General features: G+C 42.6%; 1 protein-coding gene across 4 annotated transcripts in view; it reads right to left on the bottom strand.

Moving 5' to 3' along the window:
* Positions 1–25,230, bottom strand: part of C1QTNF3 (C1q and TNF related 3) — a 146,036-nt gene that overhangs the window by 38,143 nt on the left and 82,663 nt on the right. For 3 of the 4 annotated variants that reach the window (XM_073629547.1, XM_073632044.1, XM_073631191.1), the window contains exon 4: positions 389–518. In XM_073629547.1, coding sequence (XP_073485648.1) covers positions 389–518 — 130 coding nt within the window. The remainder of the gene's footprint in view (positions 1–388; positions 519–25,230) is intronic. The other variant, XM_073630378.1, reaches the window with a different exon arrangement.

A 25,230-nucleotide genomic window follows, 5' to 3' on the forward strand; every position in this document is an offset into this window, starting at 1 on the left:
GTAAATCAACTTAACAGATATGCAACTAGCATTCTCAAGTTCAGAATGGAAACCCTATATTTTTCTCAGGACAAGTTTACGTTAAAGCTGAAATCCAGGAAGGTATTTAACACCAATGAATTTGGTAAGTATTGTGGTTTTTCCTTCACTTCCTGTTCCATGGACACAACAGGAAGTTTGAAGAAATCTCCAAAAGTGGAGAATGTCTGTGGATCGGGTGTGGTGTAAGATGCCTTTGCCTCTTGATATGGGGACAACTCTAATATCGAAAATTTCCCAAAAATTCAAAATGGTTAAAAAAAAATAATATTAATTTTGCCTAAAGAAATACTTTAGTTGCTTACCTGATGTTCAGCTTTAAGTACAAAGTTCTTCTTTAATAACATACCTGTTATAGGAGCTGTAAATCTTCCAGTCATGACATCAAAAAAGTTTCCAATATTAGTTTCAACACTGCTGAAAATGATCCCGCTATTGATATTGCTGAAGTGAGTTGCCATTGAGGCCATAAAGGCTACCTGCAGAAAGAGAACTCATTGTAAAGAGAGGTTTAGCCACCACCATGTACCGTTTTCAAATCCTCTATTTATTTTCCCTTCACATGTATTTGTACATGTATTTATAAAAGAAGAAAACAAAGCTTGATTTTCATAGATGAGTAAGTTTATATCCCCACTGCAGGTGGCCAGGGCATGGGTATCTCCAAGTGTGGACTTAGTACTGCTTAGTTTTGTTTATTAGATTGAAGGTTTTACTGTTCTCAGCAACTGATTTGGTTCTGACCTGAAGGGTCCGTTCACGCAAAAGCAATGTTTTAGTCGTTCCTCTGTTACAATCAACCATTGGAAATGGTACTATTTGTACTACAATAAAAAATATGCAACATACAATTGCAAAATGTGACAATGAATTAAAGTGTTTGTTAACCAATGCCAGAAGTCTGCCAAGCAAAATAGGTGCATTGGAAGCTCTGGTGCACGAGGGGAGCTATGATCTAATTGGTATTGCTGAATCTTGGCTTCATTCTTCTCATGACTGGGCTATTAATATTCCTGGCTTTGCTCTCTTATGGAAAGGCAGGGTAAAACACTGGGGTGGTGGTGTTTGTCTCTATGTGAGAAGTGATCTCAAAGGGAGTGTGAAAGAGGACCTAGTTGATGGAGAGTGTGATGAGTCTGAAGCATTATGGGTGGAACTGTACATGGGTGTGCGTACTACAAAGGTTATCATTGGAGTTTGCTATAGACCTCCCAGTGTTAGTGAGGAGGTGGAGACTCAGCTACTTGCACAAATGGAAAGAGCTGCAAGGGCTGGGACAGTGATAATAATGGGGGATTTTAACTACCTAGAAAATGACTGGAGTAATGACACTGCTGGAACAGTTAAAGGGCAAAAATTTATAAAGACTTTTTTGGTCCAGTTTATTGAGGCCCCCCGACTAGGAATTACACTCTGTTGGACCTGGTAATCTCAAATAATGCAGAGCTTATTACCAATATTCATATAAAAGAACACCTGGGTAACAGTGACCATAACATGGTTTCATTTAATGTTAGCTTTAGCAACAAATGCATAGAGGTAAGATAAAAACACTTAACTTTAAGAGAGCAAATTTTTCAAGGATGAGGGCTGCTCTCCAGGACTTAGACTGGGAGGGAATATTGGCATTGATGGACACAGAAATGGGAATTCTTCAAAGTGACTGTATATAAATTCACTGCAAGGTATATTCCCATTGGCAATAAGTTTAAAAGGCTAAAAATAAAACCTTTGTGGCTCACGGCCAAAGTTAAAATGGCTATAAATGATAAAAAAGTGCTTTTAAAAAATATAATATAAATGAAGGAACGTTTTCAACATTTAAATGTTACAAAGAATATAACAGAATATGTAAAAAGGAAATCAAGGATGCAAAAATTCAAAATTAACGGCAGATTGCAAAAGATAGTAGGACTAACCCCCAAAAAATTTAAATATATTAATAGTAAAAAGGTCAGGTCTGAGCATGTAGGCCTTTTACAAAATAATCTAGAGTGGGTGACTGGGGACAAATTTATTAAATACTTTCTTCAGCGTATACAAAGGAGCATGGGGGAGCTCATGTCCATAATGAGGGTGGTAGTGACACAGCCCCAAATGATCCACAATGGCTCAAAAGTGATATGGTCCAGAGATATGTAGACAGAATTAAGGTGGTTAAAGCACCTGGACCAGATGGCATCCACCCACGGATCCTAAAAGAATTGACCTCTGTCATTTCAAGGCCATTGTTTCTAATATTTAGGGACTCGTTAATGACTGGAATGGTACCACTGGATTGGTGTAGGGCCAATGTGGTGCCCATATTTAAAAAGGGATCAAAGTCTTTACCAAGTAACTATAGACCTGTTAGATTAACTTCTATAGTCGGAAAGATACTGGAGAGTTTAATAAAAGACCACATAGACGAGTTCTTGCTGGAAAAAAATATTTTAAGCAACAGACAGCATGGATTCATGAAAGACAGAAGTTGTCAAACAAACCTGATTTCTTTTTATGAGGTGGTAAGTAAAACCTTAGACAGAGGGGTGGACCTGGTATACTTGGATTTTGCAAAAGCGTTTGACACCGTTCCCCACACCTGTCTAATGTGTAGGGTATAGTCTACAGGCTTGGAAAGATGAATTTGTAAATGGATAGAAAACTGGCTAAAAGACCAAATTCAGAGAGTAGTGGTTAATGATTCTTATGCTGTATAGTGTAAGGTTATCAGTGGTGTACCCCAAGGTTCAGTGCTGGGACCCTTACTTTTTAATATCGTTATAAATGATAAAGGGGCAAGGAATTAAAAGTAACATTTCTGGCTTTGCAAATGATGTCTCCAATTTACAAGCCGATGCTTGGGCAACTAAGTGGCAAATGAGGTTTAATGTTGATAAATGTAAAGTTATGCAATTGGGGGCTAAGAATATGCATGCATCATACATACTAGGGGGAGTGCAACTGGGGAAATCAATGGTGGAGAAGGATCTGGGTTGTCTGGTAGATCATAAACTTAATAATAGCATGCAATGCCAAGCTGCAGTTTCCAACGCAAGCAAAATCCTTTCTTGCATTAAAAGAGGTATGGGCTGCAGATAAAGAGACATCATTTTTCCCCTGTACAAATCATTAGTAAGACCTCATCTGGAATATGCAGTTCAGCTTTGGGCACCAGTTCTCAAAAAGGATAGATCAGTGAACTGGAAAAAGTGCAGAGAAGGGCAACTAAACTGATAAGAGGCATGGAGGAGCTCAGCTATGAGGAAAGATTAGAGCAACTGAATGTATTCCCTCTTGAGAAGAGGAGATTAAGGGGGGATATGATCAACATATACAAATACATAAGTGATCCATATAGTGAACTTGGTGTTGAGTTATTCACAAGGTCATCACAGAGGACAAGGCATCTCCAAATATGGAAAGGTTTCTTCACAGTAATGCCCCGTACACGGGGTCGGACTTTGTTCGGACATTCCGACAACAAAATTCTAGGTTTTTTTCTGACGGATGTTGGCTCAAACTTGTCTTGCATACACACGGTCATACAAAGTTGTCGGAAAATCCGATCGTTCTAAACGCGGTGACGTAAAACACGTACGTCGAGATTATAAACGGGGCAGTGGCCAATAGCTTTCATCTCTTTATTTATTCTGAGCATGCGTGGCACTTTGTCCGTCGGATTTGTGTACACACGATCGGAATTTCCGACAACGGATTTTGTTGTCGGAAAATTTTAAATCCTGCTCTCAAACTTTGTGTGTCGGAAAATCCGGTGGAAAATGTGTGATGGAGCCTACACACGGTCGGAATTTCCGACAACAAGGTTCTATCACACATTTTCCGTCGGAAAATCCGACCGTGTGTATGGGGCATATGAGTTGTGAAAATGTGGAATAGACTCCCTCCAGTAGGGATGAGCTTCGTGTTCGAGTTGAACCCATGTTCGACTCGAACATCGGCTGTTCGCCCGTTCGCCGAATTGCGAACGATATGGGCCGTTCGCGCTAAATTCGTGTGGCGCGTCACGGCCCATAATTCACTGCGGCATCGCAGTGCATTGCTGGCTGATGATTGGCCAAGCATGCACTATGACCCGCATGCTTGGCCAATCACAGCGCCGTCAGTAGAGAGAGCTGTAATTGGCCAAAGCCAGGGTGGCTTTGGCCAATTATGGCTCAGGGGATTTAGTACACACCCCACACTATATAAGGCCGCCTGCACGGCGGCCCTGTGTAGTGTGTGTTCCGGTGTGCTGAGAGATAGAGAGAGAGAGAGACAGTGTCATTTGATTTGAGTTAGATAGATTAGGCAGAACAGTCAGTCAGTTAGCTGCACTTACAGTGTATTGTGTATATATATGCATCCCAGGTGTTGCATATATATATATATACACTGTATTCAGTTTAGCTAGATCCGTTCCTGTTATCTTCTATCTAGACTATTTACATTTAATGCAGTGCGTCCTGCTCACAGTGTTCAGCTAGATCCGTTCCTGCTATTTACATTTAGTGCAGTGCGTCCTGCTCACAGTGTTCAGCTAGATCCGTTCCTGTTATCTTCTAGACTATTTACATTTAGTGCAGTGCGTCCTGCTCACAGTGTTCAGCTAGATCCGTTCCTGCAATTTACATTTAGTGCAGTGCGTCCTGCTCACAGTGTTCAGCTAGATCCGTTCCTGCTATTTACATTTAGTGCAGTGCGTCCTGCTCACAGTGTTCAGCTAGATCCGTTCCTGCTATTTACATTTAGTGCAGTGCGTCCTGCTCACAGTGTTCAGCTAGATCCGTTCCTGTTATTTACATTTAGTGCAGTGCGTCCTGCTCACAGTGTTCAGCTAGATCCGTTCCTGCTATTTACATTTAGTGCAGTGCGTCCTGCTCACAGTGTTCAGCTAGATCCGTTCCTGCTATTTACATTTAGTGCAGTGCGTCCTGCTCACAGTGTTCAGCTAGATCCGTTCCTGCTATTTACATTTAGTGCAGTGCGTCCTGCTCACAGTGTTCAGCTAGAGCCGTTCCTGCTATTTACATTTAGTGCAGTGCGTCCTGCTCACAGTGTTCAGCTAGATCCGTTCCTGTTATCTTCTAGACTATTTACATTTAGTGCAGTGCGTCCTGCTCACAGTGTTCAGCTAGATCCGTTCCTGTTATCTTCTAGACTATTTACATTTAGTGCAGTGCGTCCTGCTCACAGTGTTCAGCTAGATCCGTTCCTGTTATCTTCTAGACTATTTACATTTAGTGCAGTGCGTCCTGCTCACAGTGTTCAGCTAGATCCGTTCCTGTTATCTTCCTACTGACAGGCAGGCTTGTCTGGTTACAGTATATAAAGCTACCTGAAGAAAATTACAGGTGTTCTATTTGATCCTATTAGTACCACGGTCAGGCAGCTAGACTATTTACATTTAGTACAGTGCGTCCTGCTCACAGTGTTCAGCTAGATCCGTTCCTGTTATCTTCCTACTGACAGGCAGGCTTGTCTGGTTACAGTATATAAAGCTACCTGAAGAAAATTACAGGTGTTCTATTTGATCCTATTAGTACCACGGTCAGGCAGCTAGACTATTTACATTTAGTACAGTGCGTCCTGCTCACAGTGTACAGCTAGATCCATTCCTGCTATTTACATTTAGTGCAGTGCGTCCTGCTCACAGTGTTCAGCTAGATCCGTTCCTGCTATTTACATTTAGTGCAGTGCGTCCTGCTCACAGTGTTCAGCTAGAGCCGTTCCTGCTATTTACATTTAGTGCAGTGCGTCCTGCTCACAGTGTTCAGCTAGATCCGTTCCTGTTATCTTCTAGACTATTTACATTTAGTGCAGTGCGTCCTGCTCACAGTGTTCAGCTAGATCCGTTCCTGCTATTTACATTTAGTGCAGTGCGTCCTGCTCACAGTGTTCAGCTAGATCCGTTCCTGTTATCTTCTAGACTATTTACATTTAGTGCAGTGCGTCCTGCTCACAGTGTTCAGCTAGATCCGTTCCTGTTATCTTCTAGACTATTTACATTTAGTGCAGTGCGTCCTGCTCACAGTGTTCAGCTAGATCCGTTCCTGTTATCTTCTAGACTATTTACATTTAGTGCAGTGCGTCCTGCTCACAGTGTTCAGCTAGATCCGTTCCTGTTATCTTCTAGACTATTTACATTTAGTGCAGTGCGTCCTGCTCACAGTGTTCAGCTAGATCCGTTCCTGTTATCTTCCTACTGACAGGCAGGCTTGTCTGGTTACAGTATATAAAGCTACCTGAAGAAAATTACAGGTGTTCTATTTGATCCTATTAGTACCACGGTCAGGCAGCTAGACTATTTACATTTAGTACAGTGCGTCCTGCTCACAGTGTACAGCTAGATCCGTTCCTGTTATCTTCCTACTGACAGGCAGGCTTGTCTGGTTACAGTATTTAAAGCTACCTGAAGAAAATTACAGGTGTTCTATTTGATCCTATTAGTACCACGGTCAGGCAGCTAGACTATTTACATTTAGTACAGTGCGTCCTGCTCACAGTGTTCAGCTAGATCCGTTCCTGTTATCTTCCTACTGACAGGCAGGCTTGTCTGGTTACAGTATATAAAGCTACCTGAAGAAAATTACAGGTGTTCTATCCCAGCTTAGTGCAGCTACAGGCCATTAGTATGTCTGGAAGGCCAAGAAGGAGAGGCAGACAGTCACAAGCCAATAAGAGAGGGCAAGCAGGCTCTGTGTCTAGTGCTGGTCGTGGAGACGGTGCATCCTCATCAGCACGTGGCCATGGGACACGCTTGGCCTTTTTTTCGGCAGCTGGCCGTGTTGAGCCGCAACATGTGGAAGACTTGGTCGAGTGCAAGCCGTCCTCATCCTCCTCATCCTCTCTCACCCATGCCCAGGGTGCTTTGTCTGGCAAAGCAGCGGCCTCTTCCCTCAGCTCAATGTCATCAGTGACTCCTTCCCTAGCTCCACCATGTCCTCATGAGGATTCCCTCGAACTGTTTGACCACAGTGTTGGGTACATGCTCCAGGAGGATGCCCAGCGTTTGGAAGGCTCTGATGACGATACTGAGCTCGATGAAGGCAGTAACATGAGCACGGACAGAGGGGGTGCCCAAGAAGGACAGCAATCTGGCAGTCATGCTCCCCCTGCTGCAGCATACTGCCAGGTTTGCTCCAGTGATGAGGAGGGAGGGGATGATGAGGTCACTGACTCAACGTGGGTGCCTGATAGGAGAGAGGAGGAGGAGGAGGAGGAGGAGGCGGCGGCACATCACCAACGAGGCAGGATGCCCTCCAGGGGCCAGCCTAAGGGCAGCACATTGACTGCATCACACCCCAAAGCTCCACATGTGCAGGGCGCTGCAGTCTCTGCGCGTTATTCAAAAAGTTCTTTGGTGTGGGCCTTTTTTGAGACGAGTGCATCAGATCGCACCGCTGCTATTTGCAACATATGTCTCAAGCGTATCTCGCGTGGCCAAAACATCTCCCGCTTGGGTACCACATGCTTGACCAGACATATGTTGACCTGCCATGCAGTTCGTTGGCAAGCGTATCTAAAAGACCCACACCAAAGAACAAAGAGGATCTCTCCTTGCTCCTCATCAGCTGAGATTTCCAACCCCACTAGACCTTCAGTCCTCTCTGAGACCTGCAGTGAGAGGAATGAAGGTGTAGAATTAGGTGTGTCACAGCCAAGTACTTGTGGGCAATCTGCTTTTGGTACACCGACGTCAGATTGTACCAGGCAAATTTCCCTGCCCCAGCTGCTGCACCGCCGAAAGAAGTTTGCTCCCAGCCATCCACATGCCCAGCGGTTGAATGCTAGCTTGGCAAAATTGCTAGCACTTCAACTGCTGCCTTTTCAGTTGGTAGACTCTGCCCCCTTCCGTGAGTTTGTGGAATGTGCGGTTCCTCAGTGGCAGGTACCCAAACGCCACTTTTTCTCACGGAAGGCGATTCCGGCTCTCTACCGGCATGTGGAAGGCAATGTCCATGCCTCGCTGGACAGGGCGGTCAGCGGTAAGGTGCATATTACCGCTGACTCATGGTCCAGCAGGCATGGACAGGGACGTTACCTAAGTTTCACGGCGCATTGGGTGACTCTGCTGGCAGCTGGGAAGGATGCAGGACAAGGTGCAGTAGTGTTGGAGGTTGTTCCGCCACCACGCCTCCAAAATGCTGATTGTGACACACCTCTCTCCTCCACCCCCTCCTCTTCTTCTTCCTCCATGGCCTCTTCCTCGGAACCAGCGGTGCTCCGTAGGCGTTCAAGGGGCTACGCAAGTACGCAGGCCAAAAGATGCCATGCGGTGCTTGAGCTGGTGTGCTTGGGGGACAGGAGCCACACTGGGGCAGAGGTTCTGTCAGCTCTGCAGGGGCAGGTTCAGAGGTGGTTGACGCCACGCCAACTTAAGGCAGGAATGGTGGTTTGCGACAATGGCACCAACCTCCTCTCTGCCCTCCGACAGGGACAAATGACCCATGTGCCCTGTTTGGCTCACGTCCTTAACTTGGTGGTGCAGCGGTTCTTGGGCAGGTACCCGGGCTTACAGGATGTCCTGAGGCAGGCCAGGAAAGTCTGTGTGCATTTCCGCCGGTCATATAATGCCAGTGCTCGGCTGACGGACCTCCAAAAGGAGTTTAACCTGCCCAAGAACCGCCTAATCTGTGACATGCCCACCAGGTGGAACTCAACGTTGGCCATGCTGCAGCGGCTGCACACGCAGCAGAGGGCCATCAATGAGTACCTGTGCGACTATGGCACCAGGACAGGGTCAGGGGAGCTTGGTTTTTTTTCCCCACGCCAGTGGGCCATGATCAGGGATGCATGCACTGTCCTGTCACCATTCGAGGAGGCCACGAGGATGGTGAGCAGTGACAGTGCATGCATCAGTGACACTGTCCCCCTTGTCCACCTGTTGGAGCACACGCTGCGTGGAATAATGGACAGGGCACTTGAGGCAGAACAGAGGCAGGAAGAGGAGGACTTCCTTAGCTCTCAAGGCCCCCTTTATCCAGACAGTGTTCCTGCGTGCCCGCCGATCACACAGGAAGAGGACGAGGAGGAAGAGGAGGAGGAGGAGGAGGAAGATTGTGTCAGTATGGAGGTGGAGCCTGGCACTCAGCATCAGCAGCAGTCTTTAAGGGATCAGTCCCAAGAAACACATGGACTTGTACGTGGCTGGGAGGAGGTGGCTGCGGACCATGTCGTTCTTAGTGACCCAGAGGACTCCGGACCGAATGCCTCAGCAAACCTACGCTGCATGGCCTCCCTGATCCTGCAAAGCCTGCGTAAGGATCCTCGTATTCGTGGTATCAAGGAGAAGGACCAATACTGGCTGGCAACCCTCCTTGATCCACGTTACAAGGGTAAGGTTGCGGACCTTATCTTGCCATCGCAGAGGGAGCAGAGGATGAAACATCTTCGGGAGGCCTTGCAGAAAGGTCTGTGCAACGTGTTCCCAGAGACTGGGAGGTTACAAACTCCTGTTTCTGGACAACGTGTTGCTGAGGCTTCGGTCAGTCAAAGAAGGAGCGGTGGAGAAGGTGGCCGTCTGACCGATGCGTTCAGACAATTTTTTGGTCCGCAGCCCCAAGGTATGATCGGTTCCAGCAACCATCGCCAGCGTCTGTTTTACATGGTGCAGGAATACCTAGGGGCAAGATCAGACTTGGACACCTTTCCCACCGAAAATCCTCTGGGTTACTGGGTCTTGAGGATGGATCACTGGCCAGAGCTTGCACAGTATGCAATTGAGCTACTGGCCTGTCCTGCATCCAGCGTTCTTTCGGAACGCACATTCAGTGCTGCTGGAGGCGTGGTAACCGATCACAGGGTGCGTCTGTCCACCGACTCGGTCGATCGGCTGACCTTCATAAAAATGAATGAGTCTTGGATCACCACCAGCTACCAAGCACCTGATGCTGATGTAACCGAATAATTTTTTTTGAAATCTCAGATCCCTTCAAAGACTGCCTACGCTGATGCTGAGTGACTATCCCTGAGTAATTATCCTCTTCCTCCTCAATCATCACGCTGATAGCTTGTAAGAACATTTTTGGTTCTGGGCGCCACCACCAGTGCCTAAGGCACAATTTTTCAGCCCCTGTTTAACAGGGGCGTGTAATTACAATTTTTGATGTAATACTTTGCAGCAGGGCTCGTTCCTGCATTCCAACTAGAGTGTCTGTGAGGGGTTGCAGTGTTGTGGCACCAGCACCAGTGCCTAAGGCCCAATTTTTCTGCCCCTGTCTAACAGGGGCGTGTAATTACAATTTTTGATGCAATACTTTGCAGCAGGGCTCGTTCCTGCGTTCCAACTAGAGTGTCTGTGAGGGGTTGCAGTGTTGTGGCACCAGCACCAGTGCCTAAGGCCCAATTTTTCTGCCCCTGTCTAACAGGGGCGTGTAATTACAATTTTTGAAGCAATACTTTGCAGCAGGGCTCGTTCCTGCGTTCCAACTAGAGTGTCTGTGAGGGCTTACAGTGTTGTGGCCACAGCAACACCTAAGGCCCAAATTTCTGCTGAGTATATAGGGCAGGACCCTACTTTCAAACATCTAACTTACAAACGACTCCTACTTGCAAACGGAAGGAGACAACAGGAAGTGAGATGAAATCTACCCCTAGGAAGGGAAATTCTCTCCTGTAATGCCGCGTACACACGGTCGGACTTTTCGTCTACAAAAGTCCAACGGACGCTGACGGACTAAAGCTGGCTGGTAATCCGATCGTGTGTGGGCTTCTCCGGACTTTCAACGGACTTTTTTAGCCTCAAATCCGACGGACTTTAGATTTGAAGCATGCTTCAAATCTTTACGTCGTAAGTACGACGGACCCCGAAGTCCGCTCGTCTGTATGCTAGTCCGACGGACAAAAAAACGACGCATGCTCATAAGCAAAAACTAAACGGAAGCACTCGGTCTAGTAAAACTAGTGTTCGTATTGTAGGTAGCACATTCATCACGCTGCAAAATCTGTGATCGTTCAATGCAGCGCATTTTATTTCTTCTTTACGAAGGCTCTAAAGAACGAAGGTGTTTTGCTGTTCATAATCAGAGTTCTCCCAAACTGATTTCTGGATTCTTTTTCTCTTTGATCTCATGAATGATATAGTATGCCTTTTTAAAACAATGTTTCCATACTAATAATACTTTTTCCCCTTTTTTTTTTTTTTTTTTTTTTTTTTTTAGGTTTGTAAAGTTAACACAAAGAACCCATTATTATTTTTTTTTTTTATAGTGTTTATTTTTTAGTTTTTAGATAAAGTTAACCCAAAGCACCGTTTTTGGTTACGTAATTTTTTTGATTTTCAAGACTTACCACTTGAACATTATTAACATTAGTAATGTATTTTTGGTGTGTTTTTTTTCAAACTCAATGAGATTGTTGTCCCTTGTTAATTTAACATTGTGTGTAAAATCAATGATTTCAAAGAAAACACATAAAGTCTTTTGCTAAACTCAAAAAATATCCATTTATTCATGGTCAAAATAAAATAAAGAGGAAGTCAACGCTGGAAAAAGTCGGTGTACCAGAAAATTGGGATCTTGAGGAGTCCATATAAGAGGGAGCACAATCTGGTCCAAGAATCCCAGAGATCAACAGCACCAGCAGATGATCTAGATGTCCCCAGACTGTGGTCCTACAACAGCCTGCGTCTTCTGTCAGACCAGACTGAACCCAGGTCATCATTTTCTTCTCTTCCCTGCAGCCTTTCCTCCACGCTGCCCTGCAGCCTTCCCTGTAGCCTTCTTTTGAGGCTGTGGCTCTGGTGTTTCAGTTGTGGCAGGAGGAGGAGGAGGAGGAGGAGGAGGAGGAGGAGGGGGGGCTGCCTCATGTAGTTGGGTGTTTTGTGTTAGCGTGCCCTGCAGCCCCTTATGGATTGTTTCCCCAAATAGGCGCTCACAAATGAGGCGCTGCTCCCAATCCATCTGAAGAAGCCTGCTGGCTAAGTAGCAGCCATAGGATTCTTCCGCTTCGGGGGGGCTTGTTAAAAAACGGGTGGCCTCTTGCATGAGGCGCAGGGATGCGTCCTGTGTGACCATCCCCTTCCTGGCCCTTTTTTTGGGAAGGTGGAGGGGAGGCACTTGGGATTCGGTCAGGCTCCTACTGGGCCCAGCCACCTCACTTGGCCCAGCCACCTCACTTGGCCCAGCCACCTCACTGGGAGCAGCCACCTCACTGGGAGCAGCCACCTCCTGCCTGACACTGGGCCCAGCCTCCTCCAGGATGATGGTGAATCCGGCCTCCTCCAGGCTGTCCATGGGCCCGGTCTCCTCCTGCCTGCCACTTTCCCCACATTCCTCCTGGATGGACTCATCCTGTGTATAAAAAAAGGACAATAGTTTGAGTATATTTTTTGGGGTTCATCAATGACACACAGTTTGCTTCTCATGAATAGCAAATTCAATGTGAATACTTCTCTTTAATAAAAGAGTCTAATCAGACACCCTAATTATTTCAAGCAGGTGCCAAACATATTTAGCCACTACTGTCAATTGATATGTATACCCAATTTTGAGTGCCAAATTATTTTAGACAATTATAACATCCAGTTAACATCATTAATATTAGTACAGTAAATATTTGTTAAAATAATTTACCTGACTCCAGATGGTCATATCTGGTTCATCCAGGATGGAAGACCCAGCTTGCTCCTCATCAGCCTCTGCTGGGGTGGAGGGAAGGGTGGAGGGAAGGGTGGAGGGAAGGGTTGAAAGTGATGGCCTGGCTTCATTCTGGTCATCCAGAAAACGGAGTTGATTGTAGTACCACAGCCTGGGTACATAAACATCATCTGCTGATGCTCCTGATCTCCTTGATTCCTGGATCTTCTTATGCTCCCTCTTATACATGTTCCTCAAGACCCCAATTTTCTTGAGCAATGTCTCCATTGTTGCTTCCGGGATGGTCGCCTGGACAAAGGCCAGAAGTCTCTCCAGCGTTGACTTCCTCACATGCTTAGCATAATACTGAGGGTGTTTCACCTCCCACAAATTCCTCATCTCTCGATATTTGGAAATAAAAGATGTAAGGAACTCTGGATCCTTAAATAGGGGATTCATTATATCTGGAAAAGATGAAGTCACAAGACAAAAAACACTTTTATTATAGGTTTCGGCTAACCCCTCATCATCTTCTCCCTATGTAGGCCTCATCAATCTATCAAGCCATATAGGCCGCTTGCTACAAAGTCATGACCATAAAAACCAAAAAAAAAAATATATATCTAAAATTACCTTCGTTTTGTAACGTCCAGGTCCACTATCACCTACCACAGAACGTACGTACGACACGTGCGCAAGGCTCTTTATACACTACGCATGTGTGAAACTCCGCCTGCGTCGCCCGCCCCTGACGTTCGATTTTAACTCATGTTCTCCGCCCATTTTTTGTTACGGCGCGTAGTGGAGTTAAAGAATGGCGGAGACACCTGAAATGTTGACGACCTCAGGTAGTGGAGACAGCCCGGAGGCAGGAACGTCAGCGAAATCTATGAGGCCTAGATTTAAGGCCTCTAATATGAGTTTTAAAGAGATGGTGGAGATGGTGGCCATTCTTCACAAAGACGACTATGATGGCAATTATGGGCCGTACGCACGGCCAAATTTGCGCAAGGCCAAAATCATGGCGAAGGTCGTGGAGACTTTGCAGGCATCTTTTGGGGTCCAGCGCTCCAAAGATCAACTGCGAAAAAGATGGTCTGACCTGAAACTCAGGGAGCCGGATCAATACCGACGTATCCGGAAAGTTCTTAAAAAAAGTAAGTACTTGTCGTGTTTTTCTCTTGTGTTTATTACCTTGTATATTGCTCCATGTGCTTTTCCTTCCTATCCGATTTTTGTTTTCATCGTTTTAAACGATCTTTTAAGAAACCTCGTTACATATCTATAGATATATATCTATATATACATATACACATATATATACATGTATATATAGATATATATCTATATATACATATACACATATATATACATGTATATATATATATATATATATATATATATATACATATACATATATATATATATATATATATATATATATATATATATATATATATATATATATATATATATATATATATATATATATATACATATACATATACATATACATATACATATATATACATATATATATATATATATATATATATATATATATATATATATATATATATATATATATATATACACACATACATATATATACATATACATATATATATATATACACATACATATATATACATATATATATATATACATATATATATATACATATATATATATAACTATATATATATATATATATATATATATATATAACTATATATATATATATATATATATAACTATATATATATATATATATATATATATAACTAGAGAGAGAGAGAGAGAGAGAGAGAGAGAGAGAGAGAGATAGATATATATATATATATATATATATATATATATATATATATATATATATATCTATTGAGATATAGAAATAGAGATATATATATAGAGAGAGAGAGAGAGAGAGAGAGAAATATATATAGAGAGAGAGAGAAATATAGAGATAGGTAGATAGATAGATATAGAAATGTAAAACATTCTTTTTGAAGATTTGAAGTTATCTTAATTTTTTGGCTTTACATTTAGTTAGATAGTTTGAGATTTTGTTCCAGATATAGAGAGAGATCAAAAGATTATTAACTATATTTTGAGATATTGATATCTATCTATCCGATATGTCTTTCTAATTTTAAATATTGAGGTAAAATAGGAACTCTACACAAACCACTTCATTACAAATGTTGGAAAATTACTATGTACTAAAATATCTGTGTGCTAATTAGATTAATAATTTTTTGTTTCACATAGGGGAAAAATCACTCAGCCAACAACCAGAAGACAGTCCACCCCAAGCAAAAAATGATTGGGAAATAAGCCCAAGTCCCATTGAGGATGTGGAGGAAGGAGAGGTGGGCGACATGGGCACCCCACCAGGTGAGTGTCTGACACACCAGCTTACGGTAATCTATGCATGGCTGCCTTTTATTTTATGTAATTTTTCTACTCTATTTTAGGTGATCTGGTTGTGCTTGAGTCAAGCAACAGCGCCACCCCCGAGGATGTTCATGAAGTTTGCGACATGGGCACCCCACCAGGTCAGTGTTTGAGACACCAGCTTTATGGTAAGGTAAACTTATGTGTGCATATTTCTAAACATATTTTTTTTTTCATTCCACTTTGGTCCAACTGACTATTTCACCACAGACAGTGCCCAACGGCTAATTGCTCAAATCATGGCGTGGAATGGGGAGATCGATCAAATGCGGAATCAGCTGGATCGTATGCAGCAGGAAATGAAGGACATGATTGATGTTTTGGGTCGAATCTAAATGCCCTTTTTTAAACCCCAAAACATCAATCATGTCCTTCATTTCCTGTTTTGCTGACCCCATTCTGGGCCTTCTCTTTTTTTTTTTTGCCAGAACATAAATGGCTGTTTAACCTAATGTAAAAAAGGAGGGCTGTTTCTCGGAAATACCTCAAAAATCCACAAAAAAATAAAAATTGATTTTCAAAAAAAAACAAAAAAAAAAAAAAATAAAAAACTTGATTTTAAAAAACCAAAAAAAATAAAAAACTTGATTTTAAAAAACCAAAAAAAATAAAAAACTTGATTTTAAAAAACCAAAAAAAATAAAAAACTTGATTTTAAAAAACCAAAAAAAATAAAAAACTTGATTTTAAAAAACCAAAAAAAATAAAACACTTGATTTTAAAAAACCAAAAAAAAAATATACAAACTTTCTTAAAAAAAAATAATAAAAACAAAAATAACTTGCTAAAAAAAAAAAAACATAAACAAAAAAATTGCTTTAAAAAACAAAAAAAAAAAACACAAAACAAAACTTGATTTTCCCAAAACAAAAAAAAAAGCCTGTTTGTGAAAATCAAAAAGCCAAAAATATTTTTTTGTGGATTAGGTATAAATATTTAGATATAATTATATTTTGCTACATTATTAAGATATCATTCTATTTTTGTCTATGAACATTTTATACTAAATGCAGAACTGAATGCATAACAACCATTAATAAAAACATCTCCTTATAGGAATTAAATAAATGTGTGGTTTGTTATTTCAAGGCTCAGTATCATTTTAGTTATAATTGTAAAAAAGTTGTTTACAGTGGCAATGGAGCTTATTTAGACATTTAAAATTACAATACAGTTGGCACTACAACTGCTCGACCATAACCTAGGAGACAGCCCAAAAGAAAGGCAAGCAATAAATATAATGCAAGATTTCATCAATAATTTTTTTATTGTCAAAAATTATATATCCTGGCCCATTGCAATGGCCCCCCTACCCATAAAATAATTAACATATTGCTGTCTAACTTGACGGGCACTTTGGGGGGCCAAGCCAGTACGGACAGTATCCAGGCCTGTAAGGTTGGCTTCTATTTGTCCGGCCTCAGGCCCAACTGTGCCTATATAATTTGTAGAATGCTTATTTAAAAAGTTGTGCAGAATGCAGCACGATAAAACGATAAAATTAAGTTTGTATTCCGCCAAATTAATGGCTGTTTGAAACAGGCGGAACCGGCTGGCCAGAATTCCAAACGCATTCTCAACCACTCTTCTAGCTCTGGCCAGCCGGTAATTAAAAACCCTCCTCTCCGGGGTGAGTGTTCTTTGGGGGAATGGCCTCATGAGGTGCTTGCTGAGAGCGAAGGCTTCATCGGCAATGAAGACAAAGGGGAGTCCTTCCACGTTATCCTCATCAGGTGGCAATCCCAGGCCACCACTCTGGAGACGCTGGCAGAACTCCGTCTGGGCAAATACTCCTCCATCCGACATCCGGCCATTCTTCCCCACGTCCACATATAAAAAATCATAGTGTGCCGACACCACCGCCATTAAAACAATACTGTGGAACCCCTTATAATTAAAATAATATGACCCCGAATGGGGTGGTGGCACAATGTGGACATGTTTCCCATCTATAGCCCCTCCACAATTGGGAAAGTCCCAACGGCTGGCAAAATGGGATGCCACAGTCTGCCATTCCTGTGGCGTTGAAGGAAACTGGGAAATCAAACAAGAAAACCAAAATCAATTAATTTGGAAGCTAACATTGCAAGAAAATTAGACAATTAAAAACATTATTCCCCAGCATCAGTATAACATTCAATAATTTAATTGTTCTGGAATAACTAATATGGAAAGGCACACTTATCAGATTGCTCACCCCCTCTGATGGAACATTGATTACATTTTAGGGGGTTGTGAAATCCCTAAAAAAAATTACTTTTAGGACACGCAGGAATTTAGGGACTAAAAAGGCTACAAGACTGCAGTTGTCGCACTCTGCAGGTGCAGTTGCTAACCAGCTTACAGTAAATGAGGTAATGTAAAAAGGCATTCATGTTGCAAGGAGTACACAATCACATGCAAGGGCAATTAATGAAAACACTTTGAGGCTTGCATATGATTTGATGATGGAAATCAGCAGAGCTTCTGCTCATTTACTAAAGCACTGGAACAAATGCACTTGTAGAGTGCACATGCATTTTGCAAAGTGCAACATATATTTGCTTTAGACAAATCAACACCACAGAACATTCCAGCAAATTTTAACGAGGGTGGGGGTGGGGGGGTTGTGAAATCTAGATAATTGCTCATTAGCAGCAAACTATTTGGAGTGAGTTTAGGTGGGGGGGGGGGGTGGGGTTGTGAAATCTAGATAATTGCTCATTAGCAGCAAACTATTTGGAGTGAGTTTAGGTGGGGGGGGGGGTGGGGTTGTGAAATCTAGATAATTGCTCATTAGCAGCAAACTATTTGGAGTGAGTTTAGGTGGGGGGGGGGGTGGGGTTGTGAAATCTAGATAATTGCTCATTAGCAGCAAACTATTTGGAGTGAGTTTAGGTGGGGGGGGGGGGGGGTTGTGAAATCTAGATAATTGCTCATTAGCAGCACACTATTTGGAGTGAGTTTAGGTGGGGGGGGGGTGGGGTTGTGAAATCTAGATAATTGCTCATTAGCAGCACACTATTTGGAGTGAGTTTAGGTGGGGGGGGGGTGGGGTTGTGAAATCTAGATAATTGCTCATTAGCAGCACACTATTTGGAGTGAGTTTAGGTGGGGGGGGGGGGGGGTTTGTGAAATCTAGATAATTGCTCATTAGCAGCACACTAAATACACTCAAACAAAATACATTCCAAATGAGTAGACTAGGTGGATATGTTCCCATCACTTCATGCTGGGAAGGTTATTGAAGGAAAATATACATGCATGACAAAAAATAACAGGAAAAAAATCCAGCATGTGTGAGGATAAAAAGGGGACATTCACACTATATTGCAATGATGGTAAGTAGTGTTTGAAGCAAGAAATACATTATATTATCAAAGATTACATAAAAGAACATGTGATGCTAATAAAAGAAAAATATCTTACCTTAATATAGTCCTTCTGCAGGACCTGTATGATGGCAGAACAGGTCTCTGGGATAATGATCCCCAGAGCCTGGGGGGAGATGCCTGTCGAGAACTTAAGGTCCTGCAGGCTTCTCCCTGTGGCCAAATACCGCAAGGTAGCGACCAGCCTCTGCTCCGGAGTGATGGCTTGCCTCATGCAGGTATCCTGCCTGCTGATATAGGGGGTCAGCAAAGCCAACAAACGGTCAAAAACGGGGTCCGTCATCCGGAGAAAGTTCCTGAAATCCTCAGGATTATTCTCACGGATCTCACGGAGCAAAGGCATGTGACAGAACTGGTCACGCTGAAGCAACCAATTCTTGGTCCATGAACTCCTCCTCGCCCTGTTCATGGACTGGTCTTGGGCTGAAGAATAAACTACAGCACCAAGCACATACAATGCACGAGCTCGACGACGAGTACGTACAGGTAACATGGCTTCAAAACGGTCGGCTGGTCAGAACGCACTAAACAGAACGCACTGAAGAACAGCAAGGCCTGTGAAGAACGACCTGAAAATCAGGAACGAGCGGCCAATAAAACAAAGATTTCTCAATGCCAACTGACCAAACGCACTGAAAAGCAGATACAAACCTCACAAGCACAGACTGAACAACAGTTAAAACGAACTGAAAAATACGAGTCTCACAAGCGCGAATCGTCTCTCACCAAACTTCTACTAACACGAGATAAACACGAGATTAGCAGAAGGAGCCCAAAGGGTGTCGTACGGGCTATTGAACTTCCGTTTTATAGTCTCGTCGGACTTGGTGTACGTCACCGCGTACTAGGCTGTCGTACTTTTGTGTGGTCGTGTGTGTGTAAGTCCGTTCGTAAGAAAGTCTGCCGCAAGTCCGCCGAAGGTACGTCGGAAGTCTGTCGGACAGGCTGTCGGACTTTTGTAGACGAAAAGTCCGACCGTGTGTACGCGGCATAAGAGTTAATATGGGAAAACAATTTCTCCTTTCCACTGATGCTTTCCAATCCTTGTTCCACAAAAAAACCCAAATTTTCAAAAAACATTTTTCATTGGGACAAAAAAGTGAGGTGAAATCTTCTGAAGAGGAGGAAAGACAGCAAAACAAATGTCACAGGGGTGATAACCCTTCCCTATGTTTTCCAAAAAGCTTAGAAAAGATTTTTTGGCTGGAGCTAAACACGTTAAAAATGTTCAAAATTACAAACAGATTCTACTTAACAACAAACCTACAGTCCCTGTCTTGTTTGCACCGCCTGTATACTGCTGTTCAGAGTATATAGGGCCTGGTGGCCCCACACCTTTCCTTATTTTAATTTGGGTGCGGGGTTCCCCTTAATATCCATACAAGACCCAAAGGGCCTGGTAATGGACTGGGGGGTACCCATGCCGTTTGTCTCACTGATTTTCATCCATATTGCCATGACCCGACATGACATTAAACCCGCAAGCAGTTTTAAATGAGATTTTTTCCTTTAAAAATGACATTTGGTGCAGGGACTGTTCTAAACATGGGAAACACGCGTCACTTTACAGGCATACTATAGACACCCCCCAGGTACGATATTTAAAGGAATATTTCACTTTTTTTTTTTTACTTTAAGCATCATTAAAATCACTGCTCCCGAAAAAACGGCCGTTTTTAAAAGTTTTTTTTGCATTGATACATGTCCCCTGGGGTAGGACCCGGGTCCCCAAACCCTTTTTAGGACAATACCATGCAAATTAGCCTTTAAAATGAGCACTTTTGATTTCGAACGTTCGAGTCCCATAGACGTCAATGGGGTTCTAACGTTCGTGCGAACTTTCGGTCCGTTCGCGGGTTCTGGTGCGAACCGAACCGGGGGGTGTTCGGCTCATCCCTACCCTCCAGAGGTGGTTCTGGCAAGCTCAGTAGATTGCTTTAAAATAAGGCCTGGATTCTTTCCTAAATGTACAGAATATAACTGGGTACTAACATTTATAGGTAAAGTTGATCCAGGGAAAATCCGAAAAACCCTGAAGTAGCAATGCTTTGCTGGGGTTTTTTTGTCTTCCTCTGGATCAACTGTTGGTATAGGTTTGTGGATATGGGATTGTATTATTTATTTATTTATTTATGGTTGAACTAGATGGGCTTGTGTCTTTTTTCAACCTGACTATGTAACTGTGTAACTATGTAAGACAGATGGAGTCCGGTGGGGTCAGATCCTGGCAAGATCTCTTGGCTAAATGGCTACAATTCCCAACTCTGTTCCTGTCCACTTGGGAGTTTAAGGTGTCCCCACCAACCTAGGTTTGTTCATGCTCTTTTTATTTCAATTCCCAAAATTCTAACAAAAATAAAAATCAAACATGGTGTGTAGAGCCAGGAATTCAGTGATGAGAATACTTCATGTTCATGAGTTATTCACAATGGGGTAGTCTTACTAAAACTGGTGCACTCGGAATCTGGTGCACATGGTAGCCAATCAGCGTCTAACTTCAGCTCATTCAATTAAGCTTTGACAATAAGCCCCCGTTCACATCGACCCAATTTAACGTGCGATTTGACAGGTCAAATTACAGCCTATTGCCGGCAATGGGAGCGGCCCAATCAATGCAACACCGGCTTTGTGGCGCTGCACCGATTTCCAAAAGTAGTTCCTGCACTACTTTTGGCAACTTCGGAGGTGACTTCAATAGACATCTGTGCATGAACCCGCACAGATGTCTTTCAAGTCATCCCCGTAGTTGGACTGAAATGCAGCTTTGAAATCATGCGAGTTCAGATGAAGTGGCACGATTTCAAAGCTGTGTTCAGTCTGAACGAGGGCTAAAACCTGGAAGCTGACTGGTTTTACTGGTTTCTATGCAGTGCAGAGTTGCACCACACTCTCCAGTTTTAGTTTAAAAAAAAATAACAGTATGTACATACAGAATATAATTATATATATATATATATATATATATATATATATATATATATATATATATATATATATATATATATATATATATATATACACACACAAGTATTCAGACCCCCTTAAATTTTTCACAGCCATTTTGCAGCCATTTGCTAAAATCATTTAAGTTCATTTTTTTTCTCATTAATGTACACACAGCACCCCATATTGACAGAAAAACACAGAATTGTTGACATTTTTGCAGATTTCTTAAAAAAGAAAAACTGAAATATCACATGGTTCTAAGTATTCAGACCCTTTGCTCAGTATTTAGTAGAAGCACCCTTTTGATCTAATACAACCATGAGTCTTTTTGGGAAAGATGCAACAAGTTTTTCACACCTAGATTTGGGGATCCTCTGCCATTCCTCCTTGCAGATCCTCTCCAGTTCTGTCAGGTTGGATGGTAAACGTTGGTGGACAGCCATTTTTAGGTCTCTCCAGAGATGCTCAATTGGGTTTAAGTCAGGGCTCTGGCTGGGCCATTCAAGAACAGTCATGGAGTTGTTGTGAAGCCACTCCTTCGTTATTTTAGCTGTGTGCTTAGGGTCATTGTCTTGTTGGAAGGTAAACCTTTACCTCTCTCACCAAGGCTCAGTTTGGCCGGACAGCCAGCTCTAGGAAGGGTTCTTGTCGTCCCAAACGTCTTCCATTTAAGGATTGTGGAGGCCACTGTGCTCTTAGGAACCTTAAGTGCAGCAGAAATTTTTTTGTAACCTTGGCCAGATCTGTGCCTTGCCACAATTCTGTCTCTAAGTTCTTCAGGCAGTTCCTTTGACCTCGTAATTCTCATTTGCTCTGACATGCACTGTGAGCTGTAAGGCCTTATATATACAGGTGTGTGGCTTTCCTAATCAAGTCCAATCAGTATAATAAAACACAGCTGGACTCAAAAGAAAGTGTAGAACCATCTCAAGGATGATCAGAAGAAATGGACAGCACCTAAGTTAAATATATGAGTGTCACAGCAAGGGGTCTGAATACTTAGGACCATGTGATATTTCAGTTTTTCTTTTTTAATAAATCTGCAAAAATGTCAACAATTCTGTGTTTTTCTGTCAACATGGGGTGCTGTGTGTACATTAATGAGGAAAAAAAATGAACTTAAATGATTTTAGGGGGTCTGAATACTTTCCGTCCTCACTGTATATACATATAAATAAATAAATAAATAAAAAAATAGATAGATAGATAGATAGATAGATAGATAGATAGATAGATAGATAGATAGATAGATAGATAGATAGATAGATATAATTATTATTATTATTATACAGGATTTATATAGCGCCAACAGTTTGCTCAGCGCTTTACAACATGAGGGCAGACAGTACACTTATGCCCCGTACACACAGTCAGATTTTCCTACAGAAAATGTTCGATGGGACCTTGTTGTCAGAAATTCCGACCATGTGTAAACTCCATCACACATTTTCCATAGGAATTTCCGTCACACAAAATTTGAGATCTGGATCTCAAATTTTCCGACAACAAAATCCGTTGTTGGAAATTCCGATCGTGTGTACACAATTCCAACGCACAAAGTTCCACACATGCTCGGAGTCAAGCAGAAGAGCCGCACTGGCTATTGAACTTCATTTTTCTCGGCCCATCGTACCTGCTGTACGTCACCGCGTTCTTGACGTTCGGAATTTCCAACCAACTTTGTGTGACCGTGTATATGCAAGACAAGTTTGAGCCAACATCCGTCGGAAAAAAAACAGGGCATTACAGTACAAATCAATACAGGAGGGATCAGAGGATCAGAGATATATGCGCACACACATACATACTCACAGTATATTTGCTCATCTGAGCCTCTAACTAAACTCACATCAGTTCCTGGTTAACTGGGTGCCCCCTAATAGGATCCCCAGAACAAACATGCAGCACTTGTACCTTTTAATTGTTCTGTCAGCACTCTGCCTTGTAAGAGGATTCTGATTGGCTATGTGTTGGTGCCAAAGACTAGAAAAGAAGTCCTTGTCAAGCTTCTTCTTAGAAAGAATGACAACCCATCTGCCTGTAGCTCACTACCTCTGCCATGTTGTGCCCAACTCTTTGCCAGAGGCTTTTCACGACATTCCTGACCCTTAGTCTTTATATTCCAATAAAAGGAATATCCACACAAAAGAAGCATAATTGCTTTACTTCACTGTCATAACTTCAGAAGATAGCAATTACAGTCACATTACATTGGGATACTATCTGGGGTCACTTAACAGTATTTTGTCTATCACATATCGTAGACAATCCACAGCAGTCACAAGTGAAAGCAGCACATATAGTAGACAATCCACAGCAGTCACATGGGAAAGCAGCATACAACACTTCACCCTTCAGCCATATTCCCTTTTACAGTCTCTCTCTTTCCCAGGGTCATTAGTACTCTGTGTCCAGTTCAAAACTCCCTAGTTGTCGTTCCAGAGACAGGATCACTGCCACTGCACATCTAGCTTCAGTCTATCCCCCTGGAGGATAGATGCACCTCAGAGAACACTTGGCCTAGCCTGAAAAATCTTTTGCAACCCGCTCTAGCCCCCACTACATAAGAGACAGGATGACTACAGCTAGCTCTCCTGGGTGCAGAACTATCTCACCCAGTCCTCCAGCCCTGTCCAGGGCCCCTGCACTAAGTGACTAACATCTGCACAATGTGGGGTATCTGGCTCCAATGCCCCGATTGCACTAAGGCCCCATACACACTATTAGATTTTCTGCAGATTTTTGTCTTCAGATTTACCAAAATCATAAAGTGCAATGGCCGGCCTGATTACATACACATTGAAACTCTTAAGGTTTGACCTCATATTTTATGGTTTTGGTAAATCTGAAGACAAAAATCTGCAGAAAATCTAACAGTGTGTATGGGGTCTACAGCTCCTCCCACACTTACATGTGGGCACCCATGGCATCACTACAGCAGGGCTCTAACTAAAAGGGACCTAGCGCCTGATTAGACTATACTCTGTCATCACACACTATTCCGGGACAGAGCCGCCTAGTGGTAGACTAACTGCACCTGTTTACAGCCTTTTTGCCAAGCAGCAGATTCTCACAGCAGTGAGAGGGAGAGAGTCCTGAGCATCACATAAGCTCATATATATAAAGATTTGTGGACAGCAAGGCTACGGCCCCTTGCACACCGGGCTGCAATGAGTTCCCCGTGGCTTTCTAGTGCCTCCAGGAGGTACAGTTGTAGCGTCTAGCTATACCGCAGGTCTGTTAAAGTTTATGGCAGACTGCGGCTGAAAACTGTACTGAGCGGTACAAGTTTTTAGGGCTCCATGCATTCAGGGATAAGGTTCCAGAATGCAAGTCTTCAGTGATAGGATCCCTATCAACCATAGACCCTGGAACCTCTCACCATGCAAACTAAATGTATCCAAGTTAAGTTTGTTTAATTAATTTAGATCATACTGTGTTCCTTCTAGCCTTGCTGTAGGTATTTTTTCAGTGTCCCTACATGAAGCTTTTTATTCTATGAATTTAGCATTACATAATGCACCTAATCGCAATGCTAATTGCATCCAATTAGTGAACTTATCTACATCAAAGTCTTCTTTTTAATTTTTTAAGGTAACAGAAATATATTAGACATTCTATTGGTTTCTTATTATTCATCATTGTCTCCACTAATAGCTTTCCTGAAGTAACAGAATTGGGAGTGTAGCTCTTTTCATCTTGCAGTTAACTGGAAGCTGGCTTTGAACTGCCCCCTCTCTGCCTCCAGTCCTTCCTAAAGCAATATTAAATATATCTTTTATCACTGCATCTAATGGAAATATGTGATACACATATATGATTTCCCTCTTGTAAAAATTTTATTACAAATGTAAGTGTGA

Source organism: Aquarana catesbeiana, linkage group LG01, assembly GCF_042186555.1.
Source record: "Aquarana catesbeiana isolate 2022-GZ linkage group LG01, ASM4218655v1, whole genome shotgun sequence".
NCBI lineage: Eukaryota > Metazoa > Chordata > Amphibia > Anura > Ranidae > Aquarana > Aquarana catesbeiana.